This window comes from Typopeltis vanoorti, chromosome 20 (assembly GCF_054136105.1).
Source record: "Typopeltis vanoorti isolate ZY-2024b chromosome 20, IOZ_Tvanoo_1.0, whole genome shotgun sequence".
Classification (NCBI taxonomy): domain Eukaryota; kingdom Metazoa; phylum Arthropoda; class Arachnida; order Uropygi; family Thelyphonidae; genus Typopeltis; species Typopeltis vanoorti.
Genome location: NC_143568.1, coordinates 30,937,897 through 30,952,017, shown reverse-complemented (window position 1 = coordinate 30,952,017; position 14,121 = coordinate 30,937,897). Strand labels below are relative to the sequence as shown.

At 36.1% G+C, this 14,121-nt stretch overlaps 1 protein-coding gene across 2 annotated transcripts in view; it reads right to left on the bottom strand.

Annotated features, from left to right (window-relative positions):
• LOC150095331 (nucleoside diphosphate kinase 6, mitochondrial-like) overlaps nt 1–9,978 on the bottom strand; it is a 43,891-nt gene extending 33,913 nt beyond the window's left edge. Inside the window, exon 1 of one of the 2 annotated variants that reach the window (XM_090410235.1) lies at nt 9,753–9,978. In XM_090410235.1, coding sequence (XP_090266361.1) covers nt 9,753–9,839 — 87 coding nt within the window. In that variant the 5' untranslated portion in view covers nt 9,840–9,978. Of the gene's footprint in view, nt 1–8,859; nt 8,909–9,752 lie in introns of those variants that run through there. The other variant, XM_090410236.1, reaches the window with a different exon arrangement.
• Between the last annotated feature and the right edge of the window lie 4,143 nt (nt 9,979–14,121).

Below are 14,121 nucleotides of genomic sequence, written 5' to 3'. Positions count from 1 at the left end.
ATTCAGTATAACATACAATATCCCTAGTGGTGAATTTTAGAACTTTTTTTTTTTTTCTCAGATATATCGCTTCCATAAGACTTCCTAAGGCCTTAAACAGGGATACTTTAATTTTGATCATCCTGAACTATACAGCTTACAATCTCCTCAGTCTAAAGTGAGAAACCTCAGTTCAACATTGGTCTCTTCAAGTTATCCTGAAGCAATAGCATTCCTAATTCAGTTATAGTTGATCTTTACAACTTTGCATCACAAGCATAATGTTCTAAAAGTCTGGAAACATGAGGAATTAAGAAATGTTATATTTTCAAATAACTCTTTAATGTATTTTCCTTCACTCTCCAGATATGTCTGTAGATGAAGTACCATATTTCTATAATAAATTTAGTTTAATCCTTTATCCAAGTGTGAGCAAACAAAGTTTGCACCTGAAAGTATCTTCAGGACTGGGGTAAGGTAGTACAACATCAGGCAACTCGTTGCAAAGATGGAGCAAGTTAACATCACTCCTATCTCAGCATCTCCCATAATGCAAAACACATCTCCTTGCAGATATGTATAATGTTATGCATTAAGGGAAGGGCCACTACCCAGACTAGTTTTGACCTTATGAATAAGTAAAGCCATCTCTAAAAATTCAGACGATTCCTAGGCCACTCAATTGTGGGCAAAAGACCATCCATCTCAGCGTTAGCTCCACTCAGTGATGGCCTTCCACCCACCACCACCGAGCAGAACCGCTCATATTCCGAAAGAAAGCATTCACCAACAAAGCCCCTCACCGGGCCGTGCTGGAAAACACTTTCCCCAGAGACTCAAATTGCTCCCTTAAGGCAAAAACCTTAAGAGACCTTTGAGGTCTCTTCAGAGGGAGCCAGGCCCAAGTGGAGATACCAGGCAGAAGCATTAGCAAGGTCATCTCTACCTATAGGAGTTGCCAAATGGTGTGCCACCTTTTTATTAAATTACTCTGGATTTAGAGAAAAATGTTGAAGGTTTATTTTTCACTTGGTTAGACTATAATAAATTTAATATAATCCTTTATCCAAGTGTGAACAAACGAAGTTTGTGCCTGAAAGTATCTTCAGGACTGGGGTAAGGTAGTACAACACCGGGCAACTTGTTGCAAAGGTGGAGCAAGCTAACATCACTCCTATCTCAGTATCTCCCATAATGCTTGCTCCACCTTTGCAAGTGTTGTTGTACTACCTTACCCCCAGTCCTGAAGATACTTTCAGGTGCAAACTTTGTTTGCTCACACTTGGATAAAGTGTTAAACTAAATTTATTATAGTCTAACCAAGTGAAAAATAAACTTTCAATACTATATTTCTGTATTCAGTGAAGCATATTGGGATAGTAATTTGCTATTGCAGATACTTTGTGAATGAACATTTATTCGTGTCTAAACCCAAAGACCCAGGGAAGATTTAAAAAAAAAAAATCTCAGGGTTCATTCAACTGTTTCTCTCCTTTCTATTCGTTGGTTAGCAAACATATTTAATCAATTGTTAACAAGCAATACAAAATGGGCGCCATCTTATATAAATCATTCTGGTCAGCCACCAGTGGAATCTAATGTTGTAACATCTTATTCTTTCATTGTGTTAAGATGTGTTGAGGTTTAATGGAGTATTGAGAGCACTAGGAAAGATTAACTGTTTTAATGCTTTTAGTAATTATTCTGTCAATGAGATATCATGGATTAAAACTAGCAACTCTCTCACACCCACACACGAATGAAACACATGGCTATGACTCTAGAGGCATATCTAGGTGGTGTGCCCTCTATAGGCATTTGCAGGAAGCTTAAGTTGTAAATTGGGATCTCTGAGGATTAATGTTTCCCAAATTTTGGCAAGTTTCTTGCAACTGTATTTGTTTAAATTTGTTTCATTTCTGAGTGCTGTTGCATATTCCAAAAAGTCTTTCTTAAATTTACTGTGATGTAGTATGGTGGTTTCCTTCCAAGAGATCCTGTGGGTGGTAATGCAATACTTGGTCCACGAGACCAAACTGATAGTCTTGACTGCAGGTACAAGTTGTGTGTTCAACTAAATGAATGGAAAGCCCTTAGTATTCTAGTTGGAGAAATCCAGGTAGAATTTTCAGTGAACCAATATCTTTGCAGCTTTGCTTATTTTCCTCTTCATTCAAATGAGAGTTTACTTCATCTGAAAATAACACTCCATACAAAGCATTGGTTCTTCTCAATAATGCTCAAACTAAAAGGCACATTTCCACTCATCTAAAGAGTAGACACCAGTCTCTTACCCATGACACCAATTTTCTCCAATCTTAATTTATGCAATAACATAAATATAGTACTCTGCCAAAGGCCCAGTAATATAGCATAGTCATTGTTGAGAGACTCCTCCAGAGTTTAAGGATGCATCAAGGAAGGCCCTTTTTTGTCACTCATGCCTAAATACCTATCATCTTCTCCCCCCCCCCCCAAAAAAAAATGCTTCCAAAACACAGAGTGGCGATCTCACGGCAGATGAAATTCATCTCACACAAGAAGACATTCACAAAACATCCATGTACACAGCAGGAATACTAACATAAAACTGTTAGCTAGAGAGTGAATACACTAACCACAAAGAGTATATTCTGCATCTGCTAGGTGTGCACCAGATCCAAAAAATTCATGAAATAATTTGAGTAGTTATTTATTTGAAATAAATAACTGAACTGTTACAAATATCAAAACATTCACATTATAACCATTATTATTATTATCTGACAGCTCCAGCAAGCCCAGGGCTCATTGAGAGAGAGAGAGAGAGCGCACCTACTCTACAACTCTCCATTTCCACATACCGCAGCTACACCAGCTCTGTAGCCCTCTTATGTTGACCACAAACCAAATAGATTGAAGCTAAAAACAAAAAAAAAATATGACATCCTTAAACTTCCATACTGAAAGTGATGAAACACTGAAGGATGAAAAACTAACCAAAAAAAAAAAAAAAAAAGTTGGTTTCACCCTCCCCTCCCCACACAAAAATAAAAACACCAGATGCTATTACTTCAAGTCCACAAACAAAAGGAATGGAATGAACCTCTTGCAACTGGTAAAGGTAATCTGTAACACACTGGTGAATGCATCAGAAATAATGGCAACTGAACAACCTCAGTCACCTCTCACAAGTTGAATATAAGAGCCCAGCCTGACTACACCTTCAGGCAGCATGAACAAGGTCAATGACTTTGCCAAACTGAAAGAAAAGTGGCAAAGTGATGGCAAAATATGGAACACTGACTACAAAAGAGGAATACAAGTATGGAAATCAAGCACTACAAAATAGCAATCTTGGAAACCAAAGTAACATGTATAACCCACCATCGACAAAATTAACATTGCCTTCCAAATCCATTTCATAAATATAAGTGGTCTCAGCTCCAACCTCAGTATATGCTTCCATCTCCAGTCTGCAAACCCCACTGTTTCCTGACAAACTCAAATTTCAGCCTCACCATCTCTTTCAACTCAAGGATGGCATTTGTGCATACAATGATTCTGACATACCATTCCAGAGAACATTCTACTCAAAATCTAATGATTACAAATCTTTGATAGAAAATTTCTACCCAAGTCAAATTCATATGCTGTCTCTACTGCTCTCCCAATGTCACAAACCTCTTTGAACTTTTCAACTTCCTCTTCTTAAATATCAATGTCCTTCAGTCCAACTTTCTAAACAGTGAGGTTATCTTCCTTGGAAACTAAGTACCAGTACCAGATAAACTCAACCATTCTGCAAATACTCTGGACTTCCTCACTAGTGATCCCTCCAAGTATACCGTCAAGGTTGTATTTTCCACTTAGGTAATTCAGACCACAACCTTGTGCTATTTTCTTTTCCCACCAGACAAAATCTATAGCCATTCTCAACCAAGAGTCAGCAGGTATTAATATTCAACAACTTCAATGCATCTTTCCTTATGCTGGATTACTGTCTTCAGTCTTCTGACCCAAGCAGGTGCATTAACCCCCCAAACAGCCACGATATATTCTATAGAAGTCTAGGTAAATCTGGATACGAAGCTCTAAAACCCATTGAATAACATGGATAAGAAGTGCAATTGTCACTATTTCATCCACATTGGCTGGTAGGGAGGTTAAACTCATCACTGAAGTAATTCTCACTGGTACAGAAGCATACATTCCCATCCTCCTAAGCAAGCCTTGGTTCTCCAAAAGATGCACCAAGACTGTAAAAATGAAGCCTACTATAACTGGCTATTATCATGAGCTCCATTTTTCCCCTCACTGCTTACATCAAAGCCCAAAACAGCTGCAAGAAAATCAATTCATCAAAGGAAGAAACTTGCACTGTACCCAAACAGAAGTCATGTTTCTTTTGGTCTCTTGCCAAAGCAAGAAAATAAACTGGCCATAACTTTTGCCTAACACTGCTCCTGCACTCAGATGGATCTATTGTCTTCACCCACATAAAGTGAATCTCCTGGCATCATACTTTTCCTCAAATACATTTGCAGACAGATGGATGATTTGGGTAAGTCCCCCAAACACCCAACGCCTTCTCTGACCTTTCATCAGAAAGTCATTAAATTCTGTCAAAATTAGATACCAAGAAAGTTCCCTGGTTCTGATAGCATTCCTCCTATTGTTCTGAAGATCTGCACTCCTGTTCTATGTCACATTTTGATGCTTTCTAATTCCACTGCCACCTATCTTGCATCTTGGAAATTAGCTCATGTACATCCCATTCCTAAGAAGAGCAAGAAATTCTTACCATCAAACTAATACTTACTCTCTCCAAAGTACTGGAACAAATCATCAACACCCAACTCCTAGGCTACCTAGAAGGTACTCAACTAATAATTGACTGCCAGTATGGATTCAGCCAATGCTGATCAACAGGGAATTTGCTCACTTATGCCACCTACCTTTGAATAAATACAATGGAAAATTTTGGCAAATCCTAAGTAGGTATACTTAATATCTCCAAGGTCATCAACCTGGAATGGCACAAGGCTCTATTAAGTTCTCATCATTTGGTCTGTCCTCTGACTTATGCAACTGGGTTGCCAGTTTCCTCACTGGATACACATTGTGTGTGATGCTGGATGGTTCACTATCTTCAAACTATGCAGATAGTTTGAAGATAGTGAACCATCCAGCATCCATAAGGTTCTGTCCACTCATTCACCCTCTTCTTTCAATGCAGTGGCATAGCTGGGGGGGGGGGTCCACCACTGGCAGCACTTTGAACTTTTTTGGACTTTTGCAGTTAATTCTAAAATACAGTCTCGAGAACTCATTTCCAAATATTGTAATACTACTGCGAATTTCCCTCGCAATTACTGTAAGTGTTGTGTGAGAGGAGTTTTTCTAATTTGATTAAGAATGACCTACATTATTATGAAATAGATTTCGCCAATGTCATCAACGATTTTGCTAACAGAAAAAGCAAGAAAAATAACATTTTAAAATTACTAAGATAATAAGCCGAAAGGCTATTTTACCGGCGAATTTGTTAATTGAAAGAGAGATGGTAAATCCCGTTTTATTTTATAGCCGGGTCCAAAATCCATAGAGTTTCATGCCGAAAAAACTATCAGCGAGCCCAAGTGTAAATGATCACTTGGGCAGTACAACACCAGGGAAACTCCATGCAAAGGTGGTGCAAGCTCCATCACTAACTTTAATATTCTCTCATAATGTAAAACCCTATGGATTTCGATCCGAGTTGCGAACACCTGGCTATAAAATAAAACGGGATTTACCATCTCCCTTTCAATTAACAAATTTGCCGGTAAAATAGCCTTTCGGCTTATTATCTTAGTAATTAACAATATAGGAGTGCACCACTTCAGCAATTCGATAGTAGAGGTATGCAAGTTCGTGTTCACTTAAAAATCTTGATATTCCAGGTCTACCTACTCACTGATGAGACCTCAAAAAAGGTTGAAAATGGTCTGGGTAGTGACCTCTTCTCATATCTCTTAGGAGCCGAGTTTTACATTATGAGAGAATATTAAAGTTAGTGACGGATCTTGCTCCACCTTTGCATGGAGTTGCCCTGGTGTTGTACTACCCAAGTGATCATTTACACTTGGGCTCGCCGATAGTTTTTTCGGCATGAAACTATGGATTTCGATCCGAGTTTCGGACCCGACTATAAAATATATATATATACACACACACACACACACACACACACATCTCTTAGGAGCTGAGTTTTACATTATGAGAGAATATTAAAGTTAGTGACAGAGCTTGCTTCACCTTTGCATGCAGTTGCCCTGGTGTTGTCATTTACACTTGAGCTCGCCGATAGTTGTTTTGGCATGAAACTATGAATTTCGATCAGAGTTTCGGACCCGGCTATAAAATAAAACGGGATTTACCATCTCCCTTTCAATTAACATTTTATAATGTTGAAATTAAAGTTTTACTTCAAAAATAAACAGTGTTTTAATTTATTTCCCTATTCATCATTTTGACTTTTTGTTGTATTTTTGGTGTATATTGAACAGTTCTAGCTATGCCACTGCTTCAATGATTTGCTCCAATTGACCAGCAATACAATGCACAGTTTTACCAATGACAGTGCATTACATTCCTTCTTGCCATTGAAGCCTTACTCCACATAAATCACAAATTACCTCTACAAGCCTAAACTCTTTGAAGGCAGTCAGATAATCATGCCAATTTCAATGCCTGCAAAATAGTGTTTGCCTTATTTCTCATAAGAAAAGAACCATATTCTCCCAGCCTCCCCTTCAACAACACCCAAATCTCTATTCAAGAGAGGATTTATGTCCATGGGATTACCCTAACAAACCTCTCTTGGCATAAACACATCGTAACTGCTGCCTTCTTGACATGCAACATCGCCTTCTCTCTGAACAGCTAGTTAACCCTTTGCAAATCATCTGGCCACTTTCAGTCATCCATTGAGTACTGCTCACAACATCTTCCCAATTAACACAATGCAAAAGAGAGCAAATCAGTCTGATAAAATGACTCATCACTCCAACCACATACAGGCATTTAGTATCTGTTTGCATGCATCTTCTATAAATACTGCCATGGTAAATGTTCATCAAAACCAGCATCAATAATTCCTATCCCTTTCTCTACTACATTCATTGAAATGCATGCAGCTGCCACCAAACATCCCCCCCCTTCACCTAACTCCAACTATATACTCACATAACAAGGTTCTCTTTCATTCCTATTGCTTATTCTAGAACAGCTTCCCCCTCCTGTTTTTCAAAGGAATACAGTGTGTAGGCCTTCAAATCTAATATGAATATGTTCCTCCTGTCTCAGATCTCTTCCACGTGAATCTAATATATTCACTTTTTTTTTTTCTTATTCATATAGCATAAATTAAAGATGTCAAGTAATTATATTCTTGGTTTCATCCTTTATCCAACCATAAGCAAACAAAGTTTGCACATGAAGTCACTTCATGACTGGGCTACTTGTATAGAGGCTAATGATTTCACATCAATTGCCTTAATATTCCATAATGCAATACACAACCTTATGGACGTATATAATGCTATGCATTATGAAAAGGGCCACTACCCAGACCAGTTTCAACCTTTATTGAAGTCTCATCAGTGGGAGCCAGACCCAGAAGTAATGCAGAAGTCATATTTCCATATACAAGTAGTCAAAAAGGCATCGCACCTTAATACTAAAATACTCTGGATTAGAGATAGATGTTGAACAATTTTTCACTTGGTTATACTATAAATTAAAGATGCCAAGAAATTATATTCTTGGTTTCATCCTAAAGTTACTTCACACAAAACTTTGTTTGCTTATACTTAGATAAAGGATGAAACCAAAAATATAATTTTGTGAAAAAAAACTTTCAACAATATTCATTTAGTGATTATACTTTTATCAAAATTTTTACATTACCTGATGCTGGTTTTACTTTGACAAAATATAAATGACAATTTTTTTTTTAATTACTATATCCAAAACAATGTCTTGGGAAAAAAAAAAAAAAGTGGAGACCATGCTTCCACAAAAGTTTTAATTATTGTCAGTTGCAGTATCTTCAAACTGGTCCAGAATACAAGATGATTATGTTATTCAATGCCTCAAGGACTCACTGAGAGGGCACTCCTCACAATTAACTGTCTATACTAAAACCTACACATGCCATCAGTAGTGCACTCAGGATTTAATCTTTACACCCCCCCCCCAAGTTGAGTAGACAATTTGAGAATACACACTACCATCGCATATGAACTGACTGGCATATGCAATGATTGCTAATTCATAAGTAGTATAGAAATAGAAGACATGACACAACATAAATAAAAAAAAAAAAAAGAATTTTAATTAGGAAAAGATTTTTGGAAAATTTTCTAGCTTTTTTCCTTTTTCTTGGGGAGGGGCAAAGTTCATGTCTCCCCCTCTGGGGGCACCACTGCATGCCATGTACCATTCACAAGCCATTCCATCATGACCATGGTAGGATTTCAATCCACAGTATGCTGTCCACTTGATTAACAAATTAACACTGACAACAGATCAAAAAAAAAAAAAAAAAAAAAAAAAAAAAAAAAAAAAAAAAAAAAATATATATATATATATATATATATATATAGCAAGTACAGTTAACTGCTGATGTTTACACTCCAGTGAAAAATGCATGTTATACATCTAACAAACAACACTTTCTTAATATAACACTTACAAGCACATTAAGGTTACAATGCAAATTGCAAACATTACAATGCGAAATGCAATAACAATAATATTGGATTTCAACAATATTGTATATTTTTTTTAACACTTTCCAAAAGTGTGGAAAAAATAGCTTTTGTGCAAGTAGTAGAACATGAAATTCCACATAACTGAAAAGAGAAACATCAGAAACCCCTAAGAATCACGTTCCGCCGCCAGACACACCTCAATGCGATATTTTTCATTTCATAAATCTGTAATATCAAAACACAGATATTGATAAGACAAGAATTAGAATAAAAATAAAAATGTACAAATTACTTAATTTTAAAAAAATCGTCGCCAAATAAAAATCGAAATTACTACCACTTATTGATAGTGATCGCGATTCCCATTTATTCAAATTTATCTGCATTGATACAGAACATACTAGTACTGTGGGCGGAATACATTTGAGTACAGGACAAATCGATAATTAGAAAATTACGGATAACCTGGATAGAGGATTGTCATGAAAGCACCTTCTTCGCAATACAATTTTAAATTATAGTTTTATTTTTAACAGTATACTAAATGGTATGTATACAATGGATGAGAAAGAATCGTCATTCCGAACGAAATCCTACCACCATACAGAAATGACAAGACTGTTGCTAGGGCATCCCCGGAGCAGCTGTTCGTAAACACGCATGAGCGGGCGCTTCGCGTGCACCCGATTACGGCCATAGCCCTTAGTAACATTGTTATTTTTGAGCATAATGGATCTATGGGCTAGGGAGAAGAAAATATCAAACTTGCCATGTAATGAGCTTTCTTCTACTATGATATCATTTCAACAACACAAAATTTACAGTAAGAGTTTCCGCTCATTCACCATTACGCATTATAATAATTTCTGCTCTACTCATTTGATGCATTCATAATTTCAAATTTTAGTACGACTCGTACTATATTTTTAACTGACTAAAAAAAAATAAATAAATAAAAAATAGCAATGCTGCATAAATCCATTATCATTACTAACCGCGATAATGTTTTAGTCTATTTTACATGAAAAAACTCACCTGGACATCGTAAGGATTTCTGCAAACATCCGGTTTAATTATCGCTAACGTTAATTCTAACGGACGTATAAGCTTCGATGGGCCCATTTTTGTTTAAAATCGCTATGCTTTCACTTTTAATTAAACGTGTTATAGATAAAAACAGCACTTACTACCTTTGCACGCCTAACAAGCACTTGATATACAACAACCTACCACTGACTTCTAAACCCATGTGCTCTCTACTGATGCTTCTCGCTTCCGCGTATGAATGATATAAGTGCTTCGTGCGCCCTCTATACATACACCGTTTGTCTTTTCATTTTAAAATTCAAAGGGAATGTCGCCTTAGAAAAGTAGGAGTGACCTATTAACCCACTCTAAGCAGTATCACGCTTTGAGCACGTGTGTAGAGTACAGTCGGCATCAGTTTATCAACTTGGCTTCCCAAATACCAGAATAGCTCAAGGTAAAGGAAGAAAATTTGATGGTATAGTAGGCATTAGTAAATAAACACAGCACCTTTTTTGAGTTTTCATAATGGATTCTTATTTGCAACAGTAAAATCAATTGCATGCTTAATATAATAACTGCAATTAAATAATGCATTATTTATATCACTAGCCCTAGTCCAGTATAATTTTAAATTGTTTATATTTTAAAGTTATATTAATATAGTGGCGCATACCAAGAAGTAAACTCCTGAATTACATTAATAAACAAATTAAGTACATAAGTGTGTGATAATTAATATTTGGCTATTAACGACGTTCTAGTAATGTTAATATACAAGGGTTACCTTTAACAGGGAAAACTATTTCTAGTTCACCAAAGGTTTTTTTCCCCCTATGGAGGAAGAATTGTTATAACACGTATACGCTTTTGCACAAGTTATTTCACTTTCTAGCTACCATCATGATGATAGCTAGCCTCTCGAGTGCAAGGAATGGCTGTCGAGAACAATGGACTACCATAATAGTAGGATGACTAGTTTATTGTGTTTTAAAGATATATTTTGGTAAATAGGGAGGTATAGAGAGGATACTTAACGCCGAAGGCGAATCTAGTTATGTATTCTAGAAGCTTTTACCTCCAGACTAACACTGCAATGGTCACAATGGATATAAAGAGGTGTCCGGCTGACTATGCGCCTTCGCTCTTTTGTTTTGGTTCCTGTAATATACCCTTCAGTTCTCGTTACACAATTTATATATTGCTACCGGAAGGCAATAATAATAAACTGGAAAAAGAGAGAAGTCTGCAATTTTCAAAGTGCACGTGGTAATGTTTTAGTATACTAACATAAAATAACATACATTTTAGTTTAATGTTAATTTTTGCTCTCTTTCTATTTTTGTCCCAAAACAGAAAGAGCATAAAATACTGATTACGCTATTAACTCACATTGCTTCTCATTTAGTAAACATTTTTACACTGTTAAAAAGCTATATTCAGAGAAAGACTTCTGCAAACAGCTGTCCTTCAAAGAATCACTGCTCTCAAAGTAAATATATATATATATAAACAGTAATCGGAGACCAGCGGAAAGAATATTCAAAATTTTTTCGAGTGCAAAAATTCACTTTTTCCTATGATGTCTACAGAAAAAAAAAAAAAAAAAAGATTAATAATTAGAAAGAAGGAGCACTATGGAAAGAAATAAGCAATAGAGTAGATTTTTCAAAACTACGTAAGTATGAAAAAAAAAAAGCTCTGCACTCAGTTTTACCAGTTAATTAAAATTTCTAAAATAAAGTGCCGAAAGGCTTCAGTTCGGCCATACAAAATTATAAGTCGCGTGGATATTAGATCCAGCATTATTTCAATGCCGAATGCAGAAATTATGAAAGTTTCGTAAGTTGACCAGAAAGCTTACGGGAATACACTGCCTGGTATTCATGAGTTGCCTTAGTGTGGACCGCTTAGAAGACATCGGCGCTGCTCAAGCGTCTATATATTTGCCTTTTATTAGTCCATTTTGATAAAGTTTCTCTCTCCTGACAGCTGTTTCGAACTAGTTGGGTCTCTTCAAAGACCAGGCAAAAACCCTCTTTCAGTACTAAGGAACTTGAAATATCAGAGAAATGTATTTTTCGTAAGCGAACTCTCGGTCGGTGCGTAAAGTAATTCTAAAAATTTTCTGCTCTTTATTTTAGTAATTACTTTTACGCATCGACCGAAAAATACATTTCTCTGACATTTCAAGTTCCTTGGTACTGAACGAGAGTTTTTGTCTGGTCTCTGAAGAGAACCAACCAGTTCAAAACAGTCAAGCGAGAGAAACCTTATCAAAATGGACTAATAAAAGACAAATATATAGACGCTTTGGCGACGCCTATGTCTTCTAAATAGTCCAACTAAAGCAAATCGTGAATGTCAGGGCAGCGTATTCCAGTAAGCTCTCTAGTCAACTTACCTTACGAAACTTTCATAGTTTCTACATTCGGCTTTGGAATAATGCTGGATTTAATATCCACTTGACTTATATAATAAATTAAAATTCCACTTCGAAAAACCATCATCAGGTAAAAATATTTCTTGGTTTTCATGAATTCGCGATAGAACAACCCAATAAAACTAATGCAATTGGCTTAATAGCTTTGTTGTTTGAGTGGTTTTGAACAACTCTCTTTCTTCTGATGACTTTAGTTGGTCACAATACCAACTACAATAATTGTTGAAAGTGGTACACAAAAAATGCACATGAAATGTTTAAAAAAAAAAAAAAAACTTCGATCCATGAAACAAGAACAGCAGCCGTAAGACATTTGGAGACCGTGGAATAACTTTTTTTTTTATTTGTTTTTGTTTTTGTTTTTGTGATCATTAAGTGTCATCGCTAGTTTTTACTGTATTTATAAAGTTAGAAAAATTTGTATTTGCTCGAATATTCAATTCTGGGGCTCTTTTAAATGCAAAGACCAGAACACACTATTGCCCATGAGTAATAACAATGACCATACTAACACTTCTAAGAATAATATTTGACCTTTCATTCGATTCACTATGAAAATTTTTCACTAAAATAGTGTGACAATTTGGTAAAAGAAGCAGTTTGTTTCTGATTTTTTTTTTTTCCCATTCACTGTACTTTGAAAATTATATTTCATTATTAAAGAGTGTCCCGGAACCCGTGAACATACACACTTCTGGATTAACTAATCTATTCCATAGGATTTCGGTCTACGCGTGAGCGTAAATCAGAACAATGTTATGCTAAGTATTCCATAATTGCAAACTTAGGAGCAGCATATGTAGTAAAATGCGGGAACTAATGAACCGGCCCGAAAAGTTTGAAAAGCACTGGCTTTATCTAGTGGTTATTAAATTTAAATAAATAAATAAATATATTTAACCCTTTAACGAAGCGTCTATTAATAACATCTACATGATGCTTTGGTATCCTGCCATTTCAGTACTCTGAACCAGTGGTGGCAATACTTCATTCCTTTTGGTATGGCTTGGATTATTCGAGATAAATACTTAGAATGCAGGTCTGACAGAAATATAATTTGTTTATTTTGTATTCTGGAATGTGTAATGTTATTATTATTTTCTTATTTTATTTTATTTTTTCAAATTAAGCAAGTGTTAATTAAGCCCACACAGCAATAACATGGCTGTGTGGGCTTACAAGTGGGGATATCAATTTAACACCAATAAATGTAAGGTTTTGCACTTTGGATCTCAAAATTGTAAAGCTGAGTATCATATTGGAGGCGTTGCATTACAGGAGGTGGAGGAAGCGAGGGATCTTGGTGGATAGAGCATTGAAGTTCACGGGCCATATTGCAAAAGTGATAAAAAAATAGCACAACCAAATGCCAGCATACTAAGACGAACACTAACAAGTAGAGATAGGGATGTGATCATTCCGCTGCACTAGGCTTTGATTAGATTACATCTGGACCATAGCGCAACCGATTTATCACCTGACTTTCTAGATGAGAAGCATTGTCTGGAAAAAGTTCAGAGGCGAATAACCAAAGCAATATCGGGATTATGGAATATTGACCATGAAGATTGAGAGAATGTAAATAGCAATATCTGGTAAATAGGTGAAAGAGGGGCGATATGATTGAGACATAAATTGTGTTTGTCAAATAGATGCCCAGGGTGTTTTTTAAAAGTTTGAAAGACAGAAGATCTTTCTTGAAAGTTGTATAAAGATGTGGTATATAAGAGAGTGCGGCATGACTTATTTTGCACGGAGAGTGGAATATATTGTCAAATGCGGTGGTGAGTACACAAACATTGAACCAATTTAAGACGAGATATGATAAACATTATCTTCGTTGGAATGCATCTTACTTTTGCCTCCCGTGATGAGTCTTGACTCAAGGTGTTTGTTTAATAAAAATAAATAAGTAAATAACTAGCGCGCAGTTAC